The following is a 15590-nucleotide window of genomic DNA, read 5'->3' as shown; positions in this document are numbered from 1 at the left end:
AAAAGCTGCCTATTTACTAAAACAACCCAAGGGCATAATTTTATTATACCATACTTTGAGTCAGCACTTAGAAGAGTGTTAATTTCTAATCGTTTAAAATCAATTCACATGGAATTTCTTTCCCTGTCAAGCTAAATTTGATGTTTAGAAATAAAAAAAATTGATTTCTATTAATAGCTATTTACCTATTGTACACTAAATTAGTTTTGATTTGATAACAGCAGGCCTGTATTTCCTTTAATTGGGAGAACACACTGGAGGACTGGACTGGGAACCCAAGGACCTGTATTCTAATTACAGATCAGTTACTAGAAATATGTCGTGAAACTATTCATTTGACTTCCTTAGAAGTTTGTATTTAAAACGAGGTTAAAACTATAACATATATATAGGGTCCTTTTTAATTCTAGTTATTCCTTAATGTTATTAACAGTACTTACCTAACTTAAAATTACTAATAGTCACATTAGGAAAAAAATTTGATTTTCATGAAACTGAAAAGTATATTCTACTAGAATGCTTCTCAAACTTTAATGTCCAAATGGATCTCACCTGCCCACCTTGTCAAAATGTATTCAGCAGGTCAGAGACAGGGCCAGAGATTGAGTTTCTAATAAGCTCCCAAGTGATACTAATTGCTGATCTGGGGGCTGCATTTTTAGTAGCAAGCTTCTAGGATCTGAAGAAATTGTAATGTTGACAGGTGAGGCTAGCCCAGACGTTATTATAGAATAGTGACTATGACCAGGAATGCAAGGAAAATATACCAGAAAGTCTGATGATGAAACATATTTGGGATTTGTGTTAATATGGGAGGTTAGAAATGGGTAAAGGAACAAGAAAAGTTGGTAAATGAAGTTGAACGATGGGGGTTATAGTCTTCTGTTGTATGTTTGAAATGTTTCATAATAAAAAGTAACATGCCTTCACTAAAAAATCTTATACAACACTAACACCAATTAAAGGGATGAAAACAACATGCCAAGCACCTTTCCACTGAAATGGGAGAGAGGGAAGTCGCAAGAAGGGTGGATTTTATGGGTAGCTAGAAAGGATATATTTGTATTTAAGAATCTTACACATAATTTCAGCTTTTAAGATACTGTCAACAGTTCCTTGCTTACGTTTTACATCTTCACATTAGGAGGAACTTAATACTCCAACAACTTATTCAATATTTATTTTTAAAAAAGTGATTTAAAAACCTTAAAATTGGTTAAATGTCATGAGATTTGATGAGGGGAGTATGGATGTCCAAATATCTCAATCTTAAAAAATAACTGTGCTGGACAACAAAATGTACCATCCAACCATCATGAATATTATAGGGTATACGTGCAGAGAAAATTTAGGCTATAGAATACAGACCAAGAGCAACCGCTGAATTAAAACATAAATCAAATAATGTTTACCTCTGGGGAAGGGATGGTGTAGGGATTAGAACAAGAAGTACACAGGGATGTCAATTCAATCTAAGTTTTATTGAAGTCATATATTAAAATTATATATAAAGTATGGAAAGTGTTACGTGTGGAAGAATCAAGTGCTAAGTGCATAGGTGTTCAATTTGCTCTGTAATTCTTCTGCATATCTGAACAATTCTTTTTGTCCTTAATGTGAATAATCTGACATTTCAACATGTGTAATATTTTAATTTGTAAAACCTAAAGTGAAAAAAAAACTTAAACGGAGTGTATTTTAGAAAAATATAAAATTATGATTTTTGATAATTAGTACACAAATTCTAATACTGTTGCTTAAAATTAAGATTTTCTAGAAACAGCTACAATAGAAACCTACATACCCTCATGTTCACTAAACAATATTGTACCTTTTCCTGAACATGTTTTCAGATTTATGTTCCATTTTAAAATACTGCATCAGTGAGGAAACTTAGTTTGAAGTCCTGTGCTAGTCATGAGAATCTTTTCTTTTCATAGCCTTCAAAGTCTTTAAGTGTTGGAATTACCTCCAAGTTTCACAGCAACCTTTAAAGTTATATATATAAAAAAAACTCATTAAGTGGAGCCTAAAATTAAATATGTATCTATGTTCAATTACTGGGTTATCAAATAGTTCAAACAGAAAATATAAGACTAATAAATCCAGTCTCCTTTCATTTGGCTTTGGGATGCATTATATACTTGCATTCTCCATCTTTAAATGTCACTTAAAAAAACCTAAAAAAAAAATTTAGACCATTAAAAAAATACTTCCTTGTAGCAAAAAAAAAAAAAAAAGGCAGTAGGATAAAATTTAGTGTGGATTAAGTTTACTACAAGCTAATCTGGCAGTCCTAGAACTTTGACACTGTTACATTTTCTCCTACATAGCAGTTTACCACACAGCATTTCTGCATTTATTCTATTTGAGCTTCACAAGAATTCTGTGAGGTGGGCAGAGCAGAATTCATTGCCTCCATTTTATAGATGAAGGCTACCGAGGCTTAGAAAAGTGACTTGTCCTTTGCCTAGAAACTATATGGTGATCCAAATAGAACTACAGGAACAAATTAAAAGTCCGAGTTAATATATTCCTAACATAATGAAGAGAATGATTTGTTACCCTTCATGGTTAAGCCAAGGTATTCTTAGTGGCTTTCAAATGACATTTCTAAACATTTCTAATGTTATTTATGACATTTCTCATGCTAAACATAACATTCAATATAAATACATATGAATCCATTCCTTAAGTAGGTGCTTTGAAACCCATTTCCAAATAAATCGTAATATCAAAAAAACAGGTTTTCTAGTGCAGTCATAAAAAAAAAGTATTCAAGGTAAGGCTTCTATTAACAAGCAGTTAAGCTGTTAAGAACACTTCACTGTTCGCTAGTTCATTGTAAAAGACTGAGGCATAGAGTGGTAATAATGATGACAATGCTGACAGTATTTTCACCTAGTACTTCAGCAACTTACATAGGACAAGGACTGGGTTAAGGTACCAAATTTTAAATATTCTACAATGTCAAAATTACCACTTTATGGACATGGTGCTTTGGAAGGAAGGCTGTGTATCATAGTGTACTCTAAGAGACTGAAGAATCTGCCACTCCTTGGGCAGGAAGAACTTTGGTGTCTGGTAATCCTCCATCAGAGGTATTGTGAACTTTCCCCAGCTCAGCGACTGAAGCAATCCAGTTCCTATGCACATTTCAGGACCCTCCTTTCTTTTTCGGACCCAAAGCCAGCCACAAAGACTAACTTGAAAGGTGGCTAAGTACTTACTTTCAGGTGTTTCAACCACCACCCAATACTGAGAAAAAAGTTCACTTAGAAGAAATTTTGTTCAATTCCTATTCACTAGCCATGGTATTGGTTTTTTACATACTTTAGGCCCATCTGCTGTTGCTTTGAGTGCTTCTCTAGTACAATCCCATTTTAAGAAGAAAAAATATGAGATCACCTATCTTCCAAAGAACCCCAATGTTGCTGACTCAAATGTAAGCAATTGTTTGTTTTATTTACTACATTCTTCTTTCTTGGAGGCAAATGAATTGTTGTATTAATATGGCACATTTAAAGTTATCTTACTCCATTTGTTTTTTATTCTCCTAATGTATGAGTTTTGCATAATTCTTAGTTATTTCATAACAAAACAAACCTACAGAATATGTATTAACTCTAAAGTTACTTGAAACCAATATATTTTTAAAAAGTGACCAAAAATATTATGAGTAACACAAAGAGCACCCTAACTGAACTCTTTTTAAAAAAAAAAAGAAAGTTGCAACATCACAAATTACCCTTAAGTTTTAAAATAACCTGAACGTATTATCTTCCCACCCATGGCAAAAACAGACCAAATGTTACTGTTTCTTCCCAGTAACATCTAGTACTCTTTGTTAAAACTCACAAGGTAATCTAAGATTAGTAGGAAATCTTTAGCAGACACAAAAGATGAAAGATGAAACTGCAGCAAGAGAGCATGGCAAATCCAAAAGATCTATTAGTGCATAAATCTACTAAAAAAAACAACAACAACAAAAGAGATAGAAAGAATTAACAAGATACAATAAAAGTTATGTCTTTAAAGCAGTAGATTATAACAGGGTGGGAAATGTTTAATATGTGTCCTCCTGAAAAGCAGTTACTATCTTTTAAATTAAGAAAAAAAAAAAAAAACCAGCTGGTATATTTTCACAGCATCTAGATTTATTTATGGTATAAAGCCATAGAATTGTAATATTATTACTCCTTTCCCACCCTGGCAGAGAATAAACATGAATTCAGAAGCACAGTGGAGTGAAAAACAAAGAGGAGGAGAGAGAAAAGGCAGCAGAGAAAGACAGAAAAGGTGAATACAGAGCTACAGAAGTGTTTATTGAGCATGCTACAGAGGTAAGCAGAGTACACACAAAAGGAAATTAAACAACCATCAAACCTCCCAACTTTGTTAGAAAATTAATTTTTAATTGTGCCACTTTCAAACTATACTGAATTTTACATTTCTAAAGATGTAAAAACTCAACTAATAGAAAATATACATGACCATTCTGTCTACATAGATAACAGAATCTATGAATCTTGAAACTAAGTACATCAATTTCAAAAAGTATTGGTCATTTAAACAGAATCAACAATTCAGATTGACAAGAACTGTTCAAATTAATTTGACCTGTAGATTCTGAGCCATGTTTTTATTAAAGTCAGATCTATTCCTAAATACAAAATATTTTGAAGATTTATTAAAACTGAATATTACAATGCAAGGTAAATTAAGACTAAAGGCACATAAACTTTGGTCCCACCTGGTTGTCAGTTTTAGAAAACTGCCACAAAATTAATCTTCCTGCAAATTTTCGCAGTACACGTTCTTTATCTTTGAAAAATACATGCACCAGTTCCTGAACTAGCTAGACCAGTCTGCACATGCTCAGAAATCCACAACCATATTCCAAATCTTAATTACAAACTAAGGATGGCAATATATATTTAAATGCACGTAAGTCATGTCAACTTCAAAAACATCTACGAAAAATATTCAGCCACAAACAAGACATTACTTAGTGCTGACATTTATATGATACGTCCCACAAGAGTGTGTACAAAAAGGTTAAGATTCCACAATGCTTTCCACATAGGGCTCAAACTTACAGAAACCACTTTGTTGTCTTAAGAAATTAATACTCTGCATCTTGTTAATTTTAACTAATGCCTACATTCATAACTGAATCTAGACCAGAATTGTGAGATACAAAAGGCCAATGTTTTTTTAAAGCAAGAAAGCCTAAGGTAGTAAAAACTAAAAAATGCTGCTTTACTTCAGTATGTCTTATTTGATTAAATAGAAAGAAATGTGACAAGCCAATAATTCTAAATAAGTTCCAAGCAGGAGAAACAAAAACTTAACCTTTTTACACACCCCTGCCTAAACATATTGAATTCCCATATAACAATGTGCCCTAGACAACCAATTCCTTTTTCCTAGTAAATGCACAATAGCAACACTAGTTTTCCTTTTTAAGGCACGTATGTCAACTAAGTTGAAAAAGGAAAGTATAATTAAACTAAAATTATAAACATACAATAAAAATGGCCTCCCTATAGAACAGATGAAATACAGCAGTTAACAACTCTGCCTTTATGTATGCCATTTCATTTTATAACCAAGGAATGGTAACAGCATGAAAAAAAAAAAAGAAACAACAAAAAAAAATCAAACTCTGGTCCCCACTTTTCTGAACAGTCAATAGGTGATGACACCAAACAATGTGATACACCCTCAATCTTCATCTCCCCCTTTTTAAATTGTTGACTTGGAGAAAGACACTCTCAGATGATGGTTTTCACCAAGGTTATAATTATGAAGATCAATCAAGGCCTGGATAGCTTCTTCCACTGTTGCCATCTGAAGGAGAGCCATTTTGTGATCTCTTCTGAAACAAAATTATGAAATTAGATACTTCATAAAAATTAGAAAGGGCTTAAATACTTGAATTTTTACCCATAAACAAAAAGGATAAAAACTATGAAGACAACTCTTAACTTCTATGAAGTCACTAATTTAAAAACAAGAAAGCTTGCTTACTGAAAAAACTTAAATGCTTTCACAGTGCCCCCAGTGTTAGCAAACAGTGTTCGTAGATCCTCTTCTGCTACTGAAGGACTAGGAAAATTGGATGGAAAAAAAAAGTAAAGATTAATAATAAATTTTAGGTTTTATTCTTAAAATGTATACCCTTAAACTCCAACTTTGATACTTACGGGATATTGGATAGGTGAAGGGTTGCAGAAGGAGGAAAAATGTTCTGAAAATTTTTGGATCCAGGTTTCTTAAAACGATGCAATGGGGAATTACCAAAATCCTTTGTTAGCCCTTGATCATCAAGTCCCTCTCGAGGTAGTTGTACAGTCTGATGTTTAGAAAGAGTAACACGAATAATTTTGCCATACATTTTCTGTCCATTAAGATGATTCATGGCTGTAAAAAGAAAAAATTCCTATTAAGAATATTAACTAAAGTCCAAGGCAAAAAGAATTTTTAGAATGGCAGAAATAACTGAATTCTATGATTTTTAAATAAATCAGTAAGTTTTCAACAGCCACTGGTGACAAGATTAAATTTATTTGCATTAGACAAGCATTCTGGCAAAAAAGCCAGTTTCTTTCATAGGATGAAAATCCTGATTATGAATCTCTCTCTTCCTCGCCTATCCTGCTAACTCATACACTTAGTTGCAGAAACTAGTACTCATCTGTAACTTTTTCTCCCTTCTGCCCCACAACCTAATTGCCAAGTCCTAGAATGCTCTTCTTCCTAATTATTCCTCAATTCATCTCTCCATTCTCTCCTATTCACTGTCACAATGTTTTGATCTGCATAACTCAGTCTCTTAATTTATCTTCCTGTTGGATTTTTTCTACTTTTCTCCAACCCATTCTATTACACATAGCTGCTGGATGAACTCTATAAATTGTAAATCTGATGTCATTACCTGCTTAAAATCTTAAGGTCAGACTAGGAAAGGTACAAGCCATGTTAAGGAATGAAATCTCCCCAGCCTCTTTGAAAATATTTCTTGATGATGTACAATACCAACTACTTTGTTAGTGCTGATAATCAAGTGTAAGACAAGAACCATCCTACCCCTCATGGAAGTTATAGTTTTTTTAGTACTGTATTTCCTTGCACTTTAAGCTCCAGCTATACAAAACCTACCTCCTTGACATGCTAGTTTTTCTTACTTTTAGCCCTGTGCCCATGCTGTTCTATCTGCAACAATTTCCCAACTCATTCATTATTCCTCCTAGCCTTTCTCAACATCGTTCTTCTCTGGAAAGGTTCAGAACCTCACTAAATATTCATCCTTTACTTCTTTTTAAATTCATCACAATTTATTTTAATTATCTAAATCCTCCTTCTGACCGCAAAGTACATGAAGGTAGGAACCACTGTCTCTATCCCAGCACAAAGCACAGTGCTTAAACACAGAACATTACTTCTTGAGGTAGCAGTCGGGTTATTTTTAAGCTAAATGAACTGATCTGAGATTACAGAAGAGTTCTCTACGTTTTAGGTTTTACTCACTAGTCACAACTTAAGACCATTTCAGAAGTCATATATACTTTAAACTGAAGGTCTGATTTGACTACTTAAAGTATTAGAGTATTAAAAGCAGAGAGATAAAGGCAATATGGGAGCAGGGAAACAAGAACAAAATCCTTACTCTCAAAATGTTTTTAATTTGATTAGTATACTGCAGTACACAGTCTGACATCGGAGATACACAGAATTTGTTAATTCTGTGCATCTTGTCATACGTACTTGTATAGAACCAGTTAAATATAAAGCAGGTCTGAAAAAGAAAGTGTTAAGGGACCATTCAGAGAAGAATCAAAACTATGCTCTTTTTTCACTTAAAGCTTTCTTAATCTTTAAAAACAAATTTACTCTTCCCGACTGTTTTTACTGTAGTGTTATGTATTCGTTAATGTTTTTTTCTTAGATTTTCAATGGAGACTAACAAAAAAATCATCTTAGTCCTGAATTCACTAGTTCCACTGCATTTCACATATACTTCTAAATTTTCACTTATAAAATCAATTCAATTATTCATAGAGATGGTACATTTTTATAATAAAACTTACTTGAATTACAAAACATTTTTAAAGTTCTATCATTCTATTTCTTATGATAGAGTACTACTAGCTCATACAAATGTGTTATAAGAAGTGAATTTGGGGGAATAAAGTGGTATAAAGCAGATGAAGGCTGTTATAAAGAAAACTATCTTAGTTCAGTTTTGGAAAAGTTATGAAAAGACTGCACAAACAGCTCAGTTTTGATATACCGAAGGGCAGAAATAAGAAAACAATAAAGTCCTAGGCATAGTAGCTGTACCAAGAGGAGATGGATGATAGAATAATGGGATTAAAATAAACCAAAATAATCAAAGAGCTAACTCTGGAAGTAGTCAGCTGACTTGACAAAAGAATCTGAAGTAATCTCAAGAGGATGAGGGCTGAAGATGAGGGGTCTTCATGGTTTTTATTTAAAAAAAAAAAAGCTTATCAAAAACTGAGGCACACAATTGAACAAAAAGATTATTTGAATTACTAATTTAAGATGAATCAAGTTTAAATAACAGGACTCTATCTTGAAATCAGTTATAAGAAATATAGTGTAAATAGGCAAAGCAATCAATGATAAAAGAGGAAAAGGCCAGTGCTGCACAGTGGAAATGGCACTTTTGGTTAAATATAATTTACTTTTCCCTTAATCTCTGTAGAAGACATTAATGAATGACGGAAAGTCAAAAGATGATAAAAAAAAATTTATACATTTTTATACAGGAGGAGTTTATAAAAATGTGTAATTGGAGCTATCAACAATTATCCCCTTAAAAATTCCAAGTATTATTTGTGTTGCCTCTCATTTTTTAAAAAATGAATCTCAACATCCATTTGTCTATTTTATTAATTTGTTCAAAGACCCAGCTTCTAGCTTTGTTTTTTTTTCTCTCAACTGTCTTCTATACCAATGATTTCTAGTCTTTATTATCATCATCATCTCCTTTCCTTGGGTTTATACCAACATTCATAAAGTTAACCTCCTGTCAAAACACTTTCACTGTACTACACGTATCTACTTCGTATAGTACTTTCATTATCATTTTAGTTTTGGGAAATTCTAAATGTATCTTTTTGTTCTTAACTCTAAATGGTGCAACAGAGAATAGGGTCTATAGGATACTTACTCTTTACTGAAGCCTGTTTTCATAAATGTTCCCACACGTACTTAAAAAACAATGTGTTAAATGCATAATTCTATACATGTGTAATTGTTAAGGTAATTTAGTCACACCATTTGTATCTTTGTTGATATTCTTTTTGTCTGCCTGACATAATTCAGAAAGGTGTGAAGAAATCTCTTCCTTTAAGAGATTTGTTCAGGTCTCCCTCTAGTTCTATTAATTTATGATTTACATATTTTGAGGCTATTTCATTAGGGGGTACACACACATAAAACTGTTTTATCTTCCTGGTGATTTATCTTTTTTATATCCCTTTTACTTTCAACCTTTCCAATCCTTGTGCTTTATACATTTTCTTGTAACGAACTTTTTAAAAACAGATCTAATAACCTGTCTTTTCACTAATGCATTTACTCCTTTACATTTGCTGTTGTTATTCCTGGTGCACAGGGACTTAGATTCTATCATAATTTTTAAATTTATTGTTTCCCCATTATACTCCATACTATTTGCTATTTCCCTCCTTGGGGGGACAGAGGGAGAGATCTCTTGAAATCTCTTTTGTGAGACCAGCAAGACTCAAAGTGTGATTGACAGTTCTTCATTATTCATTGTAGTTCCACTGTGAAAGCCAATATATACACATACTTAAAAACTACTCAAGTATCCTAACAGTTATAGGATTTCCACTCATTTTACAGAACACTTTGATAGATGTAATTTAGTAGATAAAGGTCTGTTATGAAGAACTAAGTTTACTTTTGAGATGGCAGCTATATAATAAAAAAAAAGTTTAATATGAAGGAACTACTACTTCGGTATTTTGCTAAAATTCTGTTAAAGTTCATTTAAGGATAACATACACAAATTATTCTTAAGACATCCAATTTAAGAAAACACTAAAATAGGCATGGTAGAATGTTTATTAAAGAAAATCTTCATGTTCACAAATTTTAAAACTGTGGTCTCAAATGATTTAATATGGACTCTAAGGCTTGCAACAATCTCCTTCACATTTAAACACTACTATCTCTTAATTCTCTGTATTTCCCCCATACTACTTTCCTAAGCATAAAAAAAATCTACCTATATCATGAAGCAATGAGTATTTCCAAATAGAGTCCTATGAAAACCAAAAGAACAGTGACCAGAAATAAAGCATATTAAATTTTAAAAATTAATCAGTATTTTTTTCAATATTAAAGGCATTAATGGTGTGAGTACATATTTTTATGGTCATCTACTTCAAAAAAGCAAAATCTAGCAATGAGAAATAAATTTACTATTAAATATAGTTTAAAAACTAAATCATGTCAAAGCTTTATTAGAAAGATCTTACAAAAAACAGAAGTAAAAGATTTACAAATGTAAGTACTGTTATGCATTGAACTGTATTCTCCCAAAAGTCATATATTAAAGCTCTAATCCTACAATATGACCATCTGGAGACAGGGACTTTTAAGGAGATAATGAAGGTTGGATGAGGCCCTCATCCAATTAGACTAATGTCCTTGTAAGAGGAAGAGAAACCCAGAGAGCTCAGAAGAAAGTCCATGTGAGGACACATGGAGAAGTTAGCCATCTGCAAGCCAGGAAGAAAAAGCCCTTATCAGAAAGTCAATCTGCTGGCACCTGAGAAAATAAATTTCTGTTGTTTAAGCCACTCAATCTGTGGTATTTTAAAAGCCCAAGCAAACTAATGCAACTATAGTAAAAATTAAAATGCCACTTATTTAAAATAGGCCTTATATAAAAAATATCCAGAAGAGTTTGGTTAAATTCTACCTCAGGTACTTCTCAACTATGATGCCTGTATATCCTTTTTATGAAGGGTAATGCCATCCACAGCTCACAGAGTGATGAGAAAAAAATGAAACATTTGAGAAAGCTTTAATGCTTTGTAAAATGCTACTTACAATGTACATAGAAAAATGGCCATGACTACCCTTACCCGAGCACAGAAGTATACACAGCAGAAGAAAACACTTACTAGGCATCTAGGACATGATTAGCACTTTTATAAATCTTTCATTGAAGATGAGTATCTCCATTTTAAAAAGTGGAGAGTCTGATGTATAGTTTTATATGTTGTCTGAGCTACCATGATAGCTGGTAAGAAACAATGAAATTCAAACTTACTTCTATCTGCTACCAAAGGCCAAATATATCACATTGTTCAGGTTTATGAGTTTCACTGGCTGTTAACAGCAAAACTGACAGCCCTTACCTCAAAATTAACAATGTGAAAGCCAATGTGAGGCATCATCACCCTGAATCTGAATAAAGAGAATTATAAGCTAAGAACATGATGATATTTACAGTCTTACCACATTGTGAATATGCAGTTGTATTCTGGATTTATGTGATCTGACATTGTATACAAAGTCAAATGATACATTAATTAAAATATCTACCTAAGTAAGAATATATGTGTGATCAAGTATATTTTAAGATTCCAAAAGGGATTAACAATGGTGTATGTGGCACAAGTTTTTCATTTTGTAAAAGCCTGGTATCTCTAAAATACATTTTCCATGTGACTCTTTCTGTTACTAAGTTTAGACAAATACTTAGAATAATTAAAATTAGGATTCCTTAGACTATATGAACAGTTAACTTCTATTATAGAGAGTAACCAGAAAAGAAAAACACTAAAGATCTTTAATATAAACGCAATCATTATTATGTGAAACTTACTGAAATTTTGGAGCCCAAACCGTTTTCCATTAGATTGTACTTGAGGATTGGTAAGAGGACAGCAGAATATGCAAACATGTTCATCATGTATAAATACATTAAAATATGAAAATTAACATGACATTTTGAGCCTGGCTATAAAAAAAATGTTTTCTTACTGCCATAAAGGGGTTTGTTTTTATTAACAGATTCAGATTTAAAGATATATAGCTAACATACAATTTAATCTTACCAAGTTGTGATTGGTTTCCATCAGCCATCTGTATCAGAGCACTGTCTTTCTTATTGTACAAAATCTTCACACGCTGCACATCTCCATAAACACCTTTTTTGGAGCCACAGAGAGGTAATCCAAAAATGGAATTAATTTTACATGCAAGTCAGCTGAAGATTATCTTTCTGACATATTAATGAAACATTCAGACATCAACATGATCACTCATTCAAACTCATCATTCTCACAAATGAATAAAGAAGATCAAGATTTTGAACAGTGAATTTTGAAAAGAATAATTTTTGATAAACCCTCAAAGCTATGTGAATGATATTAAATTAAAGACCATGCAAAATAAATCAGCATGCATTAAAACAAATTTTGTGTCTATGGAGAGTTTTAAATAGCAAAGAAAAATAGCAAAAGATTTACTATTCAACTTTAAGCCAAAGTGCTAGCTACAAATAAGAATTAAGGTGAAACAAAAATCAAATCAATAATAAAAGTATAGTGCTAACAATAACATACCGAAGAGGGTAAACAGACTTTGGGGCGTAACCATCTTTAGAAGGAGAGAAGAGCAAGCAGCGTAAGACAAGAAGAGAGAAGAGTCGAGGAAGAGCGGAGATGAACAGATCATCCATAACGAAGGGTGGTTCCCGCAGAATGGTGAGGTGGTCATGGATCATGGTTCAAGGCGGTTAATTGGGGCAAGTTGGTCCGAGGAACATTTGTTCAAGCACAGAAGCATGAACATAGGGAATGGAGACAGGGAATGAAGACAAGGACAAGGAAAATAAAGGATAAGACAGGGAAGGGAATGGGCATTTGGGGAAAGACAAGGAAAGGGAAGGTGAACACACAGGGGAAAAGGATGAAATGGGGAAGGGAAACAGCAATGCAGAAGAAAAAAATAAGGAATTGGGGAACAAAAAAAAAATAAAATATAGGTCAGTACATAGGAAATGCAGGAATTTGGTCAGAAAATGGTTGGTTTATGTACTGTACAAGAAAAACTGAGTAAAATGTAGTCATCCAAGACAAATATGGGTAAAGTACATCTATATCAAAGAGTAAATTACAGCATTTCATCTCAACATAGGGAAGGAAAGCATGCACAGGAATTTTAAACTTTGAACTTTAACTGCATAAGCATGGCTGGTTATGAAATGCAGGCAAAATTCTTAAAAGAAAAACAAAGGCACTCTGATTCAAACATTTTAGCATGCAGAACTGTGAATGACAATAGTATTAAATGATAAAATAAGCTTAATGTTCGTATTAACAGAGGCCAATTAAAAATGAAACAAATATTCAAATTGGACATTGTAAACTGATACACTGAGCTTCCCACATTTCATACCAGCTTTCATAGCAATCAAAATAAAATATACCAGACATAAAATGTACAACTAAAGAAAATAACTCAGCAATAAATTTTATTTAACAAGGGGGGGAGGGGATAAAGTTGAAAAATATTTTTAGAAGACAATGACTAATAACTGCAAAGAAAAAATTACTAAGAAAGACTGGAAGAGTGCCTCGTCAAGATCTTTGGAAGAACCTTCAAAGAAAAATGTATTAGAGTAGTTCACATAAAATAAGATTTAAAAAAATGCAATGACACATAAGCATGAAATGAACAAGCAAATAATTAGAAAAGGCAAAGAACAAAATTGTTTTACAATTAAATCTGCAAATTAGACCACATTTGCCTTTGAGAACAACAAAAAGAAAAAGCCATACTTTAGTACTTCACCATATTTTTCTTAGGAAAAATAGGTAGTTAGGTTAAAAATAATAATAATAATAATAATATATAAAGAGATATGACTAAGGAAATATTACCTAAACAAGTACATAGATTTTATTCAGAAGTAGAAACATACAGAAAATACTTTGACTAATGAATGTACATAAAAAGAAAGGCAAGTGCAAAATGAAATAAACATGAAAAACTTTCACAAATGAAATGGAGTTAAAGAATAAACATTAGAAAATTATTTTACTAACCTCTTCATTTAAATTGCTAACCAACAGGACTGTATTGCCACCAGCTGAGACTCCAGGCATACCCACTCGGCCAGCAGCAGCTGCAGCAGCTGCTGCAGCAGCATTTGGAATAGCCAAAGGACTCAGAGCTCCTGGAACAGCTGCAACAGGAAGCCCTAATTTTAAAATAAAGCATATTTTACGAAACACACACAAGTCGTTTACAAAAACCAATTTAAGCACGATGGCTGCATGGCTTAGGGCTGACCACTCCAAATGGTTCCTGAAAGTTAATTTTTATAACATTTAGAAAAATGGTTTGCTGATAATGTAGCAATTAGAGAAAATTAACTGGTTTCAATGAAATCATTAAATATTAGGGCTAAGGTACATACCTGTAGTATGCTAAAAAATTAAATATATAATATTCCATTTCCTATGGAAAAGCAAACAAAGCATAAAGAATATATTTCTAGGTCAGAAACTTGAAAAATTCACTTCCATGGTTTATAGCAAGAAGGCACATCTAAAATAAGTATCTTCAACAATAACTCAACACATTGTTATACAAGTGCTATCTTCTTCATAAACTCATACTTGAAAGCAGACAATTACAGTTTATGAAACAAATATAGTAAATTCTTCAGTTCTTGGAGAACTATCACCCGGAACACATCATTATTTAATTCATTCATTCAAATGACCTAAAGAAAATCTTACCAAAGTTTATTTGCCTTAATTTCACACTCAAGTAGTCATAATGAACACAACAAATTTCTCAAACACATTTCCCCAGTAGAAAGACTGAGAAAATGTCACTGTTAACACGCAAGCTTTCTCTTTCAGCCTTTTCCTACCTTTTGCTTACCAGTTTTACCACTTCCTTATTTCAATTGTTCTATTTTCCAGTCTTACTATTGTTCTATCATGTTTAAGATACGCCAGTCATTTATTCTAGAGAGAATTTTTTCTCACCATTTAAGAATAAACTCAAAATCCTTCCCTCCCTTCAATTCTTCCATGCCAGTTTATATCTCAATAAATACTAGTTCACTAATGAATTGTATTTTTCTCCTTCCCATGAAAAAGGAAACATCCAACCTACATGAAGTTAATTCATGACATACCTGGAGAGAAATGGCCCTTAGTATTGTTGTCCCGTTAAGTTCATATTTTATTTCTTCTTTTCTCTTTCCACCAGCCTTCTTGTGTATGTCATAAGGATGTGATGTTGCCTTTGGTTTCAGATCTCTTAATATTTTAGCCAAGTTTTTTTTTTTTTATCTTTTTACTTTATAGAAACTGATTTCATTGACAGTCTGAAGGGTTAAGAGTCACAATTCTTATTATCTGCAGTTTGACTTAATAAATATTTTCCAATTTTTTTTTTTAAAGATTTTATTTTTTGACAGAGAGAGAGACAGCAAGAGAGGGAACACAAGCAAGGGAGAGTGGGAGAGGGAGAAGCAGGCTTCCTGCCAAGCAGGG

The 15590-nt window shown here is 32.6% G+C and overlaps 1 protein-coding gene across 4 annotated transcripts in view; it reads right to left on the bottom strand.

Moving 5' to 3' along the window:
* Positions 1 to 3449: 3449 nt before the first annotated feature.
* Positions 3450 to 15590, bottom strand: part of PTBP2 (polypyrimidine tract binding protein 2) — an 84442-nt gene continuing 72301 nt past the window's right edge. Inside the window, exons 9-14 of one of the 4 annotated variants that reach the window (XM_027598559.2) lie at positions 14124 to 14278; positions 12639 to 12672; positions 12129 to 12221; positions 6210 to 6426; positions 6034 to 6111; positions 3450 to 5881 (exon numbers count right to left, since the gene is read on the bottom strand). In XM_027598559.2, coding sequence (XP_027454360.1) covers positions 5749 to 5881; positions 6034 to 6111; positions 6210 to 6426; positions 12129 to 12221; positions 12639 to 12672; positions 14124 to 14278 — 710 coding nt within the window. In that variant the 3' untranslated portion in view covers positions 3450 to 5748. The remainder of the gene's footprint in view (positions 5882 to 6033; positions 6112 to 6209; positions 6427 to 12128; positions 12222 to 12638; positions 12673 to 14123; positions 14279 to 15590) is intronic. The other 3 variants (XM_027598570.2, XM_027598578.2, XM_027598587.2) reach the window with 3 other exon arrangements.

The sequence above is a fragment of the Zalophus californianus genome, chromosome 4 (assembly GCF_009762305.2).
Source record: "Zalophus californianus isolate mZalCal1 chromosome 4, mZalCal1.pri.v2, whole genome shotgun sequence".
Taxonomy (NCBI): Eukaryota; Metazoa; Chordata; class Mammalia; order Carnivora; family Otariidae; genus Zalophus; species Zalophus californianus.
This window is presented reverse-complemented; position numbering and strand designations above follow the sequence as displayed.